Source organism: Taeniopygia guttata, chromosome 2, assembly GCF_048771995.1.
Source record: "Taeniopygia guttata chromosome 2, bTaeGut7.mat, whole genome shotgun sequence".
Taxonomy (NCBI): domain Eukaryota; kingdom Metazoa; phylum Chordata; class Aves; order Passeriformes; family Estrildidae; genus Taeniopygia; species Taeniopygia guttata.
In genome coordinates this window covers 60,513,141-60,529,565 of record NC_133026.1, presented here as the reverse complement: position 1 = coordinate 60,529,565, position 16,425 = coordinate 60,513,141, and the positions used below count along the sequence as shown (strand labels likewise).

Genomic DNA, 16,425 nt, shown 5'->3' with positions numbered 1-16,425 from the left:
AAACTAACTCCAACACAAATAGTCTGTTTGTTGTTCACAATTCCCTGTAGAATGACCACAGGTGATAACCAAGAGCAAAAGGTAGAAGCAAAAATGCTAATCTAGAAATTCAAATTGCATGGAAAGTAAAATTCTGCACAGTACTCCTCCAGAAGAAGGCTATTCATTGCTTAGGGAGCTTAACAGACACTTGGAGAGGAGACAGTGCACAGTGACATAAAAGTTGTCAGCACTGTAACAAGTAACACTCCAAATAACTTAAAATAAACTACTTTATCCTTGCATATGATTTTGCTGTACACTCACCATTGGTGCTGATTTGTTATCAAAGCTCTGCAAAAATGTATTCTGAGCCCATTTTGACCAGTAAGCATTAGAAAAGCCTGTCCCTCATGCCTCCAGGAACAACTGAAGCTTGTAATAAAAATGACTGCAGTGATGAACTCTGTGAAGACAGCTCATTATAGTATCCAGAAATACATATGAAATAGGTCAATCACCTAGAGGGCAAGCCAAGGCAAATACAATGTAGGGCTAACTTAACAATGTGATTAGTGGCTTCAAACCTTCTTTACAGACTCAAAGCTGTATTTTGTATTAAAAAGCTCTGCAAAGTCTGTGTTCCACAATGAAGCTGGTGTGGAAGTTTCTCACACAACTTTTCCTGGCTGACCATGGCTGACAGGAGAAAGACAAATGCTAACATCTGAACTAAAGATGAAGCTATATGCACAAGTGGATATACCTTATACCCCATCACTTTAATTAATTAGCAGAATCTTATGTGTTGAAGGAAAAAGCAGTCCCACAGTTGATAATCTATTCCTGTCTCAAAGGTGGATGAAGCACAGCTGAAAAGCAGGTACATCTTTAGCAGTAATGCTCAATTGTTACTTACTGCATTTCTTCAGCAGTTTCTGTAAAACACACCCAAAAGGTTATCATCTTGGTCTCCCACTTTGGAAATATTTTTGCAGAACTGCAGTCAAGGTCAGGAATTATTTTCTAAATTCTGTAGAATTTATATATATAAATGTGATTTGTAGCACCAAATATGAACTCAAACCTTTTCTCCTCAACAGAAATAAATATCATATCACTATAGTTTTAGATCAGCTTTGTCAATTTAACAGGGCTCATACTCCCCTTTTACAACAGCCTCTGTCAAATTTGTACTGAAAAAGCAATCAGAAAACTGAGGCAGATGGTCAGAACTAGATAACTTTAGAGAAACAAAAGCAAAACCATTAATTTTGTACTGCTGCTTCAGGTAGATATCTACACAACTTGAGGGAAGATGGAGACTACAACTGTAGAGGATCCTGCATTACTTACTTGTATAGTGTAAGTTAATTTCTAATCTGTTCTTATTTTCTGCTAGTTTCACAGTGCAAATACATATGTGAAGAGAGCATTCTGCACTGACATGAAAGGAATAAGGCCAACATGGCAGCACACCCTTCTCAGTTAATTTGCTATTCTTGCTATTTTTACCATATTTTAAACATAATGCACACTGACATCATCTCTACTTTTTCACAGGCTATGGTTGTTTGGAACACCACACACTTCCACTAGAGACATTAACACAGAGGTGACTGAAACAGGGAAAGGAAAATATAAAAGCACACAAGAAAAACTCTTAAATTTCATAGGTTTTAAATCTTATTTTTGGACATTCCTTGTATTTTCAACAGCAGGCCTCTTTATGTGAAGGCATCTAAGCTCCACATGACAACTTATTCCCAGGCACAGCTGTCCAGCTCTGGTTCAATGGTGTGCAGACACCCAAGGCTCCGTGCCTGTACATCTCTCCCTACCTACACAGACATCCACTGTTCACAGCCCTTGTCCCTCATCGCCTCTCTTTCTTCCACCTGTCCCACTAAACCAAGCACTAAAGCAGGAAATAATTGTCACATGAAGCTGTTGACACACTTCCTGCTCTCCTGCAGCCAGGAGGGGAGAGAAGTTCTGTGGGGACACATAATTTATCCTGGCATGCTCAGTAGTAGGGCACACTACTTCCAAGAAGATAAAAATCTGTAATGTATCTGCAATACTGAATTTCCAAGGCAGACCTCGACATCCCATTTTAACTGCATGCCTTGGAACATAGAGGATTGCTAATCCTTTTATACTCCACCCAAACAATCCATGTCATGAACTGTGTCATAGGCAATGCTCAAAACAGAAATTTCACAAATTTAAATTGTTAGGTTTAGCTGTTAGAAGCATCCAACAGCAGACCACATCCCAAAAAAAAAAAGCCTCACAACAGTAAAGTCCCACCACTCCCTAACACTGTATGCATAACACCCCTCTCTCTTCTACATTAAGGGTGTAGCTTTTCAGCTTTTGGAAGTGGCAAATGAGGAACACCCTCATCACATCATCCTCACTGTTAAAACACATGCTCTTTGCCCTGTCCTTCTGAATTTGACATTCAAGTAGCAAACAGTGGCAGATTTGCTGTGCAAGTAATTGTGCCAGTTCCAGAACCATCATGACAACTTTATGCAGAGAAAATTCTTTAAAGCTGTGAAGATGTTCCTTTCTTTCCCCTCTGCTCCCCCTTCCCAGTTGCATAAGCTTATTTTTCAACATTTGGCAAGAGAACGAATGCATTAGATCACAAAGGACCAAATCTGTTGCTGTTGTTTTCCTTTTAAGCTTCCTTAATTAGCCCTCCAGTTTTTGGAAAGTAAAAGGAAAGAAATGCACTGTGGTATAGAACTATCAATATTAACGAACAAGACATCTCCAGCTTTTAAAAATATTCTGTTTGAGGCTAAATCAGTGTATCTAAAGTTGGCCTAGTTGGAATAAGTATGTCACCAAGTTCGATATTTAGGTCAGTATTTGTGCAATAATTCTAGTCTGTCCTGAAAACAGAAGTTCTGTTCACCTCAGGACACATCCATATAGGAGAACCAATCCTAACACCTATTCACCTTCCAAAAATTTACAGAGGCAGAGCATGAGAGTGGTCTTGGCTATGCTAGATTCCACTATTAGAATGAATCTGATTATACAGTAGCAATGCTTATTTTTAATTAAATTAAACCCCAGTCTCCACAAACACAAATTCAAATCTTTTCTAGCATACAAATATTTATTGTAGGAGTGATGCAATGGGATTTGTCTCATTCTGAAACACCACTAAAAAGTCAACATTGCCAATATTCTGTGGGGAGAAAGACTGCAGAGCAAGCATTCTTTGCAAGTCTCCTTTCAAAATTGAGCTTGTTATTTAAAAGTTGAAACAACATCATCTTCTAGCTCTTCTGAAGTATACCAAAGACAGACATGAAATTTTTTTTCATCATTAAAAACTAAATTGAGCAATTTTAACTAAATATTTTACCAGGGATTTCCTTATGCATTAAAATTTATAATTAAAGCTTTCATTACACTAAATAAGAATCAGAAGCCTCAGTTTTCAGCAGCACATATCAGGAGCATAAAGGAGAATAACTACTCTGCAGAACGACCACTGAATATAAGTAAACACAAATGTCACTTTGAAAACAGATGTCATTAAATAACATCTATATTTAAAATACAGTCAAATATTATTCATAACAACTCACAAAAGTGCAGGTACTATATACAACACCAATATTAGGGAAGAATCTGTAGGCACCATGTGACCTAGCCCATAGTGAGAAACTAGAAACTAAGTTTCAGAGCCATAATATCCCCCTTCCTGAATTTGCTTGCTTCTAGAAATACAGTACTTTACACAGTATTTTCTTGGTTAGCATGATTATTTCAGCAGCTTTGAACTTGATTAGTTTCCAAACACCTGAGGCAGAATTCCTCATATAAATGTTGGGGGTTGTTCCCAGCATTAAGAATGCTAGTTTGCCTGAACTACAGAGCTGAAGATTCAACTTTTGTCATTTCTTTATACATGTAAATCAGGTGTGGTGCACCTCACAATTACGCACTTTGACACAAACAGCACCAGCTGGAGGAAATCTGATTTACCTTAGCAGGATTACTAGTTTCCCTGTTTCTGTTCTTCACATACAGTGTTACTGTGCAGCACTTCCCACACGACTGCCTTGCATACAGTCATGCTTGTTTCTGTTTTTCAGTCTCAGGACAGGAACCCCAAACATCAAAAAAACAACCTGAAGTGGCAAAGCACGGTTTGAAAATCCATGAATGCAGAATGCCAAGTTTCAGGTTTGGGGGCTGAGGAGTTGGGGTTTAAAATGCTTTTATTTTTCCTCTAAGCATGTTTTACCAACTAAAAGAATAGCATAGAAGTTCCTTCACTTCTGACAGTCTGAAAAGACACTTGAAACTATGTATTTTCTTTCGACACTTACATAAGAATGGGAGGTTATCGTGAGTGCATGGGGATATGTTCTCATGCTGGCTATCATCCCAATGCTGTTAGTCATTTGGGTAAACCAGGGAGAAAGAGAGAAGCACAGCATGGCACAGAACAAGCTTATGCTGTCAGTAATTCAGAGGGGCTTTCTGGCCATTTATCTCTAGCTCTGAAGTTCATTGTTTTCCACTGTTTTCCTCACTCATTAGATTTGCCTTTCATTTATCTGATGTCAAACCCTCTGGAGATGAAAGGACACTACTGTCCTAGAGACAGCCCCAAAGCAGCAAGGACTCAAAAACCTGACAGACTGTGTCTCACTATCTCATAAAACATGCCTTGGGGATTTTTACCTTGAGGCTTAACAAACCTAAGCAGATATGCCAGAACAGCTTCTTTAAAAAGAATTTTAAAACTTACTAAAAAAAAAAACCCTAAAATACATTTTAAATTATGCATGTGCTGGTTACTGTTTGAAGAAAGTTTGACATCCAATCAAACCTCTTTAAAAAGCCCACAACCTAGGATGTATCCTTGGCAATCGGCTGGAAAATACATTTTTGGAATCTAAAGACAAAACAGATCAAGTGCTACATGAGGGTCTCTAAGTACTGCTACATAAAACTAAGTTGCTTTTACATAGTAAAGAGCATGGAGAGTCCTATCAAGTACAAAAGCAATGAACTAGTTTAGGGCCAGTTACAAAAGCAAATACAGCATGCTGACAGCACAGTAAAAAATCTTCAGTTGTAAGTATGAAAAATATAATGGTTCAAGATATATAAAGCTTTAGCAAAAAAGTGGCAGGGATTAAGAGATAAAACAGACAACTGCAAAAATACCTTTCAACAACAGAAAGTGGAACTGAAGAGTTAAATGAAATAATGAAGGTCCTAAATTCCTATAATTAATTGTGTATAAAATTTACTTTACAAAGGTTTTAGTTAGTAACATTTTTTCACTGACAAAAAATTATTTGCTTATTACAAATAACCCAAAATCAAATAGTTATTTAACTAGAGAGAGGTTCAGCAACACTTCAAAGGAGGAAAAAAATTCTTTATTGTAGAAATTTAATATTTAGGTTCTATGTGAGGAATGAATTTAAGAAACCCTGACATTACTTCAGGTTTTAATAACATTGGAAAAAAGCTTTTTAACTGAAATGTTGACAGTTATATTTGTCATCCTTGTTGTTACAATGATCTCAGATGATCCATCCAGCTGATAAGAAAATGGAAGAAGTTCAGTACAGCACTTTGTTTAAACAACCTCAGTAGAAAGAAGTGTTGGTGTAAATGCAGAAAAATTCACCTTCCTATTGCCTGTTACCAAGAGCTCTCAAACTGAGTATTTCCACACAACAGCAACAGAACAGCAGCAACAGCAGTTCTTGCCAATCCAGAAGAGGAACAGTATTGCTGCAGGGAGAAATCTGAACTGGAGGAAACTCTCCAAACATCCCATTCACACCAGAGTTAGCAGCATTCTCACCTTTGATGCTTGTCGCAGCCATCGCAGATATTCAGTGAAGTTATCAAAACAAATGTAGTAGGTCTGGCTTTGAGGTCCAGAGGAGCTAAATGCTAAACAGTGCTGGTGCTTTTTCACTTCTTCCACCTACGGCAGAGACACAAAAACCATGAGTCAACAAGAATCAAAAGTCTTTGCAGAACTCAACCAAGGCAAAGTTAAAGTCTGCCCAAGAGCAGATCATCAAGTAGAGCTGGACTAACCATCTCAAACACCCAAGCTGGATCTCAGGTGTCAAATATTCATGAAATCCATACAAGCAGGAATGAGAACAGAAGGAGGACAGAACTAACGGAGAAAACCACCAAGGACATAAACATTTTAATAGAAACTGAACACCATAAAAGGTTTGCCAATGAAACGCATATAAGGCTGTTTTTATGCAACCTAAAAAAAAATACAATTTATACTCCCTGGTTATTAAAAACAGGCTTACAAAATGCTTCTCTTACAGCCCAATTAAATTCTTTGGCATTTCTCAACTTGTTAAAAAACACCCAGAGTACATCATTCTGCTACCATACACGAGAAGTCCCACACAACTTATGGTCTCAATGTCTCAGTACAGCATTTTGGAAAGCCTTTGCAAACCAGGAAGTGCAGAGTATTTATGGGGATGAGGAAGAATATTTTTCGAGCAATAATTTAAAAAACACTTAGTTCTGTGCCAAGCACCCTCCTCCCAAGCTTTGTCAGCAGAAGCCCTCAGTACATTTTTGTGAGCTTAGTTATCCTTTTCTTTTAGAATTTGTTGTCAACTTTCTGCTTAACACAGTCTGAATGTTTTATATCACATAAGGCATTTCTGTGCAAAAGCTGCTTAAAAATTCCACATTAAGCAACTAAAATGGCACATAATCTTTTCTGTTTTAAAATTAAAGAAATATATTGAAATGAAAAGAATATTCATCTCAAAGAGAAAGCTGATGGGAACCTTAATCCTGTCCTTTCCAGCAACCTACAGCCAGGAATACACTTCATTCTCCAAAGTTCACACACAGTGTTGCCAAAAGAGAACAATGTTTTTACTTCAGTATCTCCCAAGAAGAGTTGGAGAATCATGTGAAGAATCATAGAAGAGGCAGGAAAAACAGCTCGTAGAAGGCAGCTCTGCTTTTCACACTGCTAGTATAGAATATTAATGAATCAACTCTAGTCTGCATATATAATACTGTGAAGCTTATTTCTCTCCAAATAACTATTCAGAATTCAATTTACCAGTATGTAAGGTAAAGGAGGATTACTTAAGGTGTAAATTCAACCTCAAGATGATGATTCTCTTCCCATTACCTCAGTTAAAAAGCCAGTAAAAGTTTCCTGAAACACTGCTTAGGTTAAAACAGTGATGCTGTAATCTTACCGTCTTCACTAGTTTCACAGAAGAGTTAAGGTTGGAAGGGACTTGTAGAGATCATCTGGTTCAACCCCCTGCTCAAGTAGATCCATCTAAAGCCAGTTGCCCAGGACCATGTACAGATGGTTTTTAAGTATCTCCAGGGGTGATAGATATGCTATCACCCATCTGGGTAACCTATGCCAGTGCTCAGTCTCCATTCTAGTGGGAAAAAATAAATTTCCTTATGTTCAGTCTGGAACTCCTGGGTTTTAGATGTAATCTACCAGAAAAAAGTCCGGTTTTAGCTTTTCACAAGGAAAAACCTTTGTTGCTGTTAGCTTACAATACTCAAAACTCCCACAATGTTCAGAATAAGCCCATGACGTTATTTATTAATTTTCAGAACTTAAGAATAACCCAGCATGGATAAAATGTGCATGAGGAGGAACAGCAGAGATCATAACACAATGCACCTGCATGTATCCTTTGGCTGTATGCTACTGCATATATAAACCACTTAACACTGCACACAAGAAAAAGACACGGATTGTGGATCAATTGTTTTTCTTTGTAGTATTAATTCAAACATTCTAAATTGTTAAATATGACCAACTATAATCAAAAGTCATTTATATACTTTGAAAATCCCATTTATAGAAACAAGCTTTTGGAGGGTCAGAATCACCTTAATTGAATGCAATCTTCTCTTCATAAACAGACACGGGTTAACCAATAAAATAAATAAAATAGAATATCTTACTTTTCCACCAATTAAAGGAAGGACATGCATCTTTCCAGTCTGGCTTTCTTTTACTGATGAGACAATTAGGCATGTTCCACAAAGGATAGCTTGGCGTCTTGTCCATCTGTTGACTGGCAAATGTATTTTCCCTTTTCGAACATTGTACATTCCTGAGAGCTGAATCCGTTCGGAGCTGCCAGTGCTGTGGGGCTTTCCTGAAATAGAAACAAAAGCATCCACTTAATCACAGAAAATCTTTGTTTCTTTCACTCAAGCCATCCTGAGACTTGATCATGAATTTTCAAGCTATAAACTGCAACATGGCAAATGAAGTACAACTTCAAAACCATGCAAGCAGGTAATTTAATATTAGCTTCAGTACAGTCTTCTTCCAGGTAGAAGGATATGACAGGTTGGTATCACGAGGAGCAGGTCACATTAAATAACCTGGAATAATCATAGAAGCACCAATTAATGGTATCAGTCTTCTCTCTGGAACCTGGAAATCAAATGTTCATCCGCAAAAATAAGTAATTGGCTCCTGTTGAGTTCACAAGGTGTGTGGTAATTGCAGAAGGGGGTGATGTAGTGTATGCTGACCCGTATCTTTGCATTTCCATGTCTCTTCTGGCTATCCTTCAGGCTGTGGTTCAAACAGCTTCAAAAGTTTCCCGAAGGACACAGGTCCTACCTCCCCCAGCCCACACTGCTTTGTCCAAACCCCACAGCAGAGGCAGCACACACAGTCATTATGTTAGAAGGTGCAACCTAGATGAAACCCCTCAAAGACCCTGCTTTAGTCTGAGTAAAGATTTGGAAAGAGTGAAGTTATTTTGTCTGTATTAGAATGAATTCACTATTTTTAGTAGTTCAGATTATTAGCATAACTACTAATTAGACCAAATCTGTTAAATGACTTTAAATGTCTCAGATTCTACTAATCTAATCAATTAATACGATTCTACTCTGCAGAAAAATATCAACGCAAAGACAAGCACTTCTCATCTCTGCTCTTTCAGGATATAAATGAGAGGCACAATTTACTCATTCTAATCTGATTTATCTACACCACGTTACCCTATCAAACCCTAAACAGTCCAGCCCAGATCTGAGTCATCCAAATACATCTAAGTATTTCGAAAACAGAGACAAGAGCTAAGGTTAAACAGGTTAAACCAGTTCAAATTTATGTAAGACCAGGGTTGGTGAACCTTGGGAGGAAGCTCCCTTGGATAAACAAACCAAAGAGTATGTTAATTTCAAGTAGCTTCCCCATCATGATAAAAGATAAGTCATTCATTTCCCTGCACTAATGTTTACCAAAATTCTTTAAAACAAGGAATTAATAACTTATTAGGACTTTGGAAAAGCAACACTAATATTTCAGAGTTGTGTCTACTGATCTCCAGCAGTGACTAGTGCTGCACACTATTACTTCAACTTGCTATTATTCCTGCTTGCATGACAGCTCATTTGTCTCAATAAATCTACTCTTGCCTTCAAATTACCTACGGAAAGATAGAAGACATCTACCACACGCCCTATCCACTGCCATTCTCTCATCCCTGCCTAGCCCAAGCCAATTCTTGTCCTTATCTTTAAAAGCAGCCTTTTTGACTCTTCCTGCCAATTTAATGAGCCAACACTTGGCACAGTTACCCTCAAGCCTTGCTCTGCTCTAATAAACATTAGCATTTAGGCTACCAATGTCTGCCAGTTTGGATCTGCAGGAACATCACTGTTGCTTGAAGCTGAAACACTGAAACTTTAATGCCCACAAGGTACCGGCATCAAATTCAAAAATAGGTGCTCCAGGAAAGCAGTAGTTACACTGCCAAGCAAATTCATATCCAACCACAGAAGCTGTGGATTAACTCTTTGCCTAACAGAGGGAAATGTTAGGCATTTCCCTCTGTTATGTTAATGGATGCAAAGCCACAAGACAACTGATAGAGAATACAAGTGAGTAAATAAAAGCAACTCAGCCTTAACAAACACAAAAGCTGAACCAAACATTACATTTGGAATATGAAACATTTAGTTCTTAAAAGTAACTGAGAATTTATCTAGCTTGTGCAGAATGCCACAAAACACTGATTAAAGAATACACACAAACAACCACATCTCTGTAATGGAGTAAAAAGTGCTTGGTAAATACTAGTAACACAACTGTATAAGGTATAGCTGTCAGGGATGTATGCAGTTGTACCTTTACAATTTTATTTTATGATCATCTTCTCAGGTCTGTTTTATAACTGTTTTATAACTCTGTTACTTCCCAGGAAAAGCGGAACATGCTGCTGATAGAAACCCCTTAAGACTTTAAGGCATAAACTCAATCTCTTGGGAAGACAAGCTCATTTAGCATTTCAACATAACCAAATGCAACTTTCACAAACATTCAGGAACAAAGGGCATAATTTGCACTTAATCTGGGCAGACCTGTGTCCTGGAAAACACCAAACCTCAGAAATTTTTCAGGAATATCGTGGATAGCAAAGAGTAGAAGCTCTGCCTACAGTGCTGCAGCCAAGAGGTTTGGTAGGAAAACACAGCAGCATTCTGGGATAATCAAGGATCCTGCCTAGTCCAGTGGTAAAAAGACTACCACACTAGGTACTCACTCTTCACAAGGGGTACTGAAAAGCTAATCTTGGAAAAAGGTACAGGGGAAAATAAATTCAAATTCCTGAGAAATCTGCTTTTTAGGACCAGACCCTCTTGGACTAAGTACATTATGTTAGGCACAGCTGGACTGTAAACTACACAGAAGTCTCTAAAAAGTAGTTCATAAAATTTCATGTAAATTCTCAGAGTTTTTAAGTCACAAGATACAGTAACAATTAGTATCATTAGTAAAGGTTTACTAAAAAACCTGGAAGAGTGCTATCCCTAGAGGTGTTCCTGCTAGATATGAACTGTATTTTCTCTCAAAATTCATATTTGACTAAAAAATTACTGGAATAAGAACCTTCAGTTACACCTACAAATACAAAAAAAAAAACCAAAAAACAAACAAACAAACAAAAAAAAAACACCAAAAAAAACCAACAAAAAAACCCCACCTTTAAACTCAAAGGAACCCTTCAAAGGCTTTAAGGTGCTTTTTCCCAGCAAGTACTGTCCTTTGCTAAGTGAAAGCCAGAAGGTTCTTGATGAGACTATACAGAAATAAACACTGGACCTATTTCATTAAAGCAAATGGCTTCTCTCTTCCATTTCTAGTCTACTTCACTACATAACCAACCATCTGGTTGCACCAGATGATCTTTCAAGGTTCCTTCCAACCTGGGCTCTTCCATGATTCTCTAACTTGAAAAGCTCATGTTTTATATTGGATCACATGTTGCCTGAGATGCAATCTGCTCACATATTCAGTTTTCTTCCTGCTTAAGGACTGTCATCGTTGATATTTGATAAAGCACTATGATACTATTATCATGCAAGTGAGGGAAAAAAAAAAAAAAGAGTCAAAAGCCACTAGCATATTTTGATTTTAAATGGAGGTTAATCAAGGACATACCAACTAGTTGTGGAACTAAATTCCTAGATTCGTACATCTGCCAAAGTATTTTTTGAAGGTAACTGTGAGCAAAAGCAGTTTGAAAAGTTGCAGCCTTGCCTACTAAAAAATAGGCTTGGACAGACAGAGCTTTAAAGAGCTCAGGTATTAGCTGCCAAGAGAGCATAAAAGCAGGAAAAGTTTAAATGTCAGTGAGCTCTGGCACAGCAGAAGTGGGATGGGGTTTAGAAAGACAGTGAAGCTATCTAAGGCTGGCTTAGATTCCTCACTTCAGGGAGGAAGGCAGCAGGTGGCAGAGTCTCCTGCAAGAGGACTCATCCCTGACAGGCTGGGGAGTGGAGGACCAGGGAAAGGCTCAGAACTGCACCTGCCTTTTCTATGGCCTGGAAAATAATCAAATCAGAAGGCAAATGACATTTTTTCTTTCAAGTGTACAGAAAGATGGGGAGCAATTTGGAGTACACCAGAATGCTTTTAGGCCACGAACCAAACATCACAAATTATGGCACAACTACAGCATCACCACCAAAAATCTGTTGGTTTTGAGGAACTCTGCCTCTAACAGTGCCAGTGGAAGCACAGTTTTCAGTAAAAGCACCAGCAGTTCTGAAATTATGTTTCTCAATCTGCCACACAGACCTCCCATCCAAGATTTAGAAGGCTGCATGAGATTCACATACAGATGATTCTTCGGTTTTAACCAACTGTGAAGGAAGCAAATGAGTTTTCACAGGGGCCTGTGATAATATACCAAAGCCAGATAAAATGGTAATGATGAGCCTTTGTGACTTGAAACATAAATTTGAATCCTGCCAAAAACTTAAAATATAATTATTGTTGCACTGATCAGAGTGAAGGCAAATAAGCCAGAATATCCAGAAGAGTCACATACCAGAAAATGTTTTTCAAATGCTAAGCCCAACCAAAGCTCTTTTGAGTGTTTTAGCAAGAAACCATAAAAAGATTATTTTTCATTCCTGTCAAGTCTCCAAGACCACAGCTACTCCTAAGCACCCCCACAACAGGACTTTTGTTCTGTGCAAGGCATTAGAAGAGATGCCTCAAGGAATTATGAGCAGACCACTCATTTGGCTATCTTGATGTTCATGGCTGAATTCCTCTCAGTTTTAACTCCTCCAGAGTCCTGGAGGGAACCTATCGAAATTCACAAGGATGAAGAAAAGCAAGGAATTTCACTGAAACAGCAGGACTGTCTTTAGAATCACAGAATCTACCCTGCTTCATATGAAGCAGGATGGAACAGGAGTAATCTTTCTACGATGTTAAAGAACTAAGATCTCACCACAAGCAGCCTCAGGAAGCTCTGGGTACACAACACACTGACATCCTGCTTGGTGCAGAGACTTCAAACCTTATTAAATAAATACCCACAGACACTTGCTTTGGATTCTGGAGTAAAGCTCTTTATCCCAGCGATGGAAAGCATATGGAATACATTACCATCAGAAGTTATAAAATACCAGCTCATTATGGGACATAAAAGTACTTGGGGAGAAAAAAACCCTCTCTTCAGCAATACGGCTGATTAAGTTGCAAGTACTTAGTATTCCCTCCCGTTTGAAAAGTACAGCCAATAAAGTCTGTCTCTAAAGAGCGACTTAAGACATTACCAAAATAAGAGCAGGGAAAAGTGTTGACATAAAAAACACATTCACTTCTGTGCAGCAGGTCTTATTTTTATTACTAATATTGGTTTGATGGAATGAAAACTAAAAATTCCTCGTGACCTGCATGGTGCAGGCAGCCCAGCCAGCTGGAGAGACTGCCCGCCCCAAGCCATCTCGGGTATTTGCCAGTAGTAAGAGAGGCTTAAGTTATTATTCAGTAGGAATAGTGTCAAAGTTTGAGATTTCTCAGAAGTGACTGAATTAGCTCTGAGTGCCTAATTTAGGGATGTACTTTTCCTGCTAGAGCTGGCCAGCTACAGAGGTTGTCCTCCTCTGCACAGTGTTGGGCCCCGACCAGAAGCCAGCATTGCATCAGCCCTACCACATCAGCTGTTCCTCGCAAGGTGTCCCCCAGCCCTTTCAGACAAAACAGGCTGCTGCTTTCATTTCTTGCTTCTCCTTTTGACTGAGAGGCCTTAGGGACAGCTCACGGTGAGTCGTTCAGCATGGAGAGCAGAGGAATGGCACGTAGGGGCCAGATCTGTGACACAGTGGCTGCTGCTGGAGAGGATATGTAATCAAACCCACCCACAGCTTTCAGCAAGTCATTTCAGAAGCAAGATATTACACACAAAAATATTCTGTGAATATCAATTCTTGTACTCATTGGAGAAAAAGAACACCAAAAAAACACCATTCAGTTTTGAAGATTTTGATCTGAATCTACTTGGGAAAGCAGGGCTATTCCCTGGCTGGTCAGGGGGAGCCAGCAGGGTGGGTGGCAGCCCCTGAGTTCACACCTGGAGCACTATCCCCACTGAACCAAAACCAGAACACCTCACCCCACCTTGCCTGCAAACCTGCAAATCAAAGCTCAACGCTGGTCCTGACTAAATATAAATGCAAAGAGGCTTCAATTAGCTCAAAACACAGAAAGCCCTTGAGTGTCTTTGCCCACATTTTGGGAAGCTACGCCGCAACTGCTGTTGCTGAAACCTTACTGCCAGACCATTCTGCAGATTTCTCCTTTTTCTCAAGCCCTTTCATTAAATACAGATGAAGCTACTGCCTGTAGCTTCATGCAATGTTTTTGAAGCTTTTCAGTCATGTAAGGCTGCTTCCCCTTTCATTCTCATCAAACTAAGGACAGCAGTGATGACTTCAGGCAAGCCCCAGTGCAATGAGATGTATAAAAATAAAGCAGCAAGTTGAATTTAAGAAAGAAAAAAGAGGGTGGCAAAGGAAGAGGAAAGAAAAAGAACCAAGCAAAACCTCAAACTATTGTACTGCCATCTTTTTTTATTTGAAACATACAAAGAAAACCTACATACAGACAAATGCTTATTAGAAGTATTTTTTCTTGTCCACACTGTCATAATTTAGGAATAAAGGCACAGAATTAACAGGTTTTATATTTAACTAAGACCAAGGATTCACCTGACAGTCTCTACCAGCAGGCTGCTTTTGCAAAGGTAACAGACCAAGAATATGTATCAAAGCTTCACCTGTCAAATCATTCCAAAATCAGCAATTGAATTTTTGCCCTCAAATCTACTTAGACTCTTAAAGATTGCTGCAAGACTTAACACAAGGCTGCAGACTAATTCTATACTGCTCAAAGAGGGCCTTGGTCACCATTACACTGTTCTTAAGGGCATGTAACTATCAGCATAGTTCCATAGTTTACTCATTATAGTCCTCATTTTGCTGCACTCTGTATTGTATGGGTGCTGGGGGAAACTCTGAAGTAGTTCAGTTTCCTTTAGGAATTAGCAGTTCAAGCTCTACTACTTGAAGGCTGTTGACTTTCCACCTGAGAAAGAAAAGCAGATTCCAAATGATGAATTTTACTGAACTCTCTTAAATTCATTCTTTTCTTTAAGGAAACTTTCAGTCTGAGACAAAACTGGCAGAGTAGAACACAGACAAGAACATAACACTATCTTTTGCGAAACATGTTCCTCCTACTTTACAGGAAGATCACTCTTAAAAGGAAGCATTACTACTGCATGGTATGATACAAAAAACCATAGTTAATAGCTTTATAGCCATAATCCTGCCTTCCACTTCAGAGTAAATCCTCACTGGAGGAAAGGTTTGTATGTATTTCATAATACAGAAAATATCGCTCTTTCTCCACTGAGACAGAGTTTAGTCCTTGTTCACTTGATCATTCCTTTTATCTTGTTCTCAACAAGACTCCCCATCTTGACACAGGAGCCCTAAAACCATGGTACCAACACTTCAAAGGGTATCACAAGCAAAACAAAAATTACTTCTCTGAAAAGCTTTTCTATCAAGTGTCATGTAGATCCATGGAAGATGGCTGTAATACCTCTAATGTCAAAAACTAAGTATCAAAAGTGTATAAGCAAAAGCTTCTGAAGGGAAATCTAACAGTGATTCGGCAGAATTCATTGAAAAGTCATTGTTAACCAGCACAACTCCTACACTAAGATGACTGAATAAAGGCAACAAGCTAAAGCAGGATATGTAGCAGTGGACAGGACACTATTTGCAATCAAAAGCACGCAAGCACAGTGGAAATTCATCTGGATGACTATGTAGAGACAGCAAACACAAAGCCTTGGAATGCAATTGTTCTGATTATAGCAAGTGAACTCAAGATCTAGCAGCTTCAATGTTATTTTGACAGACTTTGAAGTTCAGTTTGTACAAGGAAACATCCATAAACACAGACTCACCCCCAACAAACTGAAAATTCAACTAGTTCTTAAACTCTTCACCCCATCTATCCCTGCAGACTACTCCTGCAGCTGAAACATGGGGCCTTCACATTCAAACTCTCAGATCTACGCACCCCCCTTCACTTCACTTGTCTGCAGGAAATCCAGATAAGTTACATGGAGTCAGGGTTGTTTACTTCAGCAAAATAAAGATGCACTTGATGTCCAAACTTCTGCTAGCATTAAAAATACAATGGAGATACAGGCTCAATTTTGTTGTTTTGTTCAAATATCTTATTCTTTTTAAGAAAGCTTATAAAAGTGAGAGTCACCTGCTTTCCAGTAGCAAAACTCAATACCAACTATTTTGGGAAAGAACCATATGTCACCTCTCCAAGGAGAAATAACTGAAATATCCTGAATATATACCATCAAGAAAAAAATGTCATCTTCCTCCTGTGCTTTAACAAAGTTGCAAAAAGCTGCAATATTGGTCCAGAGGCTTCCAGGAAGTCTTATCTAAAACAACTTTCCCATCTTGAACTTGGATTAATTTAAGGAAGCTACTGACTAAGTTCTTCAGTGACATAATCTGCCAAGTATTTTTGGTCAAAGTAAATTTAAAACAGAA

General features: G+C 38.6%; 1 protein-coding gene across 1 annotated transcript in view; it reads right to left on the bottom strand.

Annotated features, from left to right (window-relative positions):
- The window catches only part of PHLPP1 (PH domain and leucine rich repeat protein phosphatase 1), a 135,818-nt gene that overhangs the window by 54,860 nt on the left and 64,533 nt on the right, over positions 1-16,425 (bottom strand). Inside the window, exons 2-3 of the mRNA XM_030265406.4 lie at positions 7,975-8,171; positions 5,840-5,965 (exon numbers count right to left, since the gene is read on the bottom strand). Coding sequence (XP_030121266.4) covers positions 5,840-5,965; positions 7,975-8,171 — 323 coding nt within the window. The remainder of the gene's footprint in view (positions 1-5,839; positions 5,966-7,974; positions 8,172-16,425) is intronic.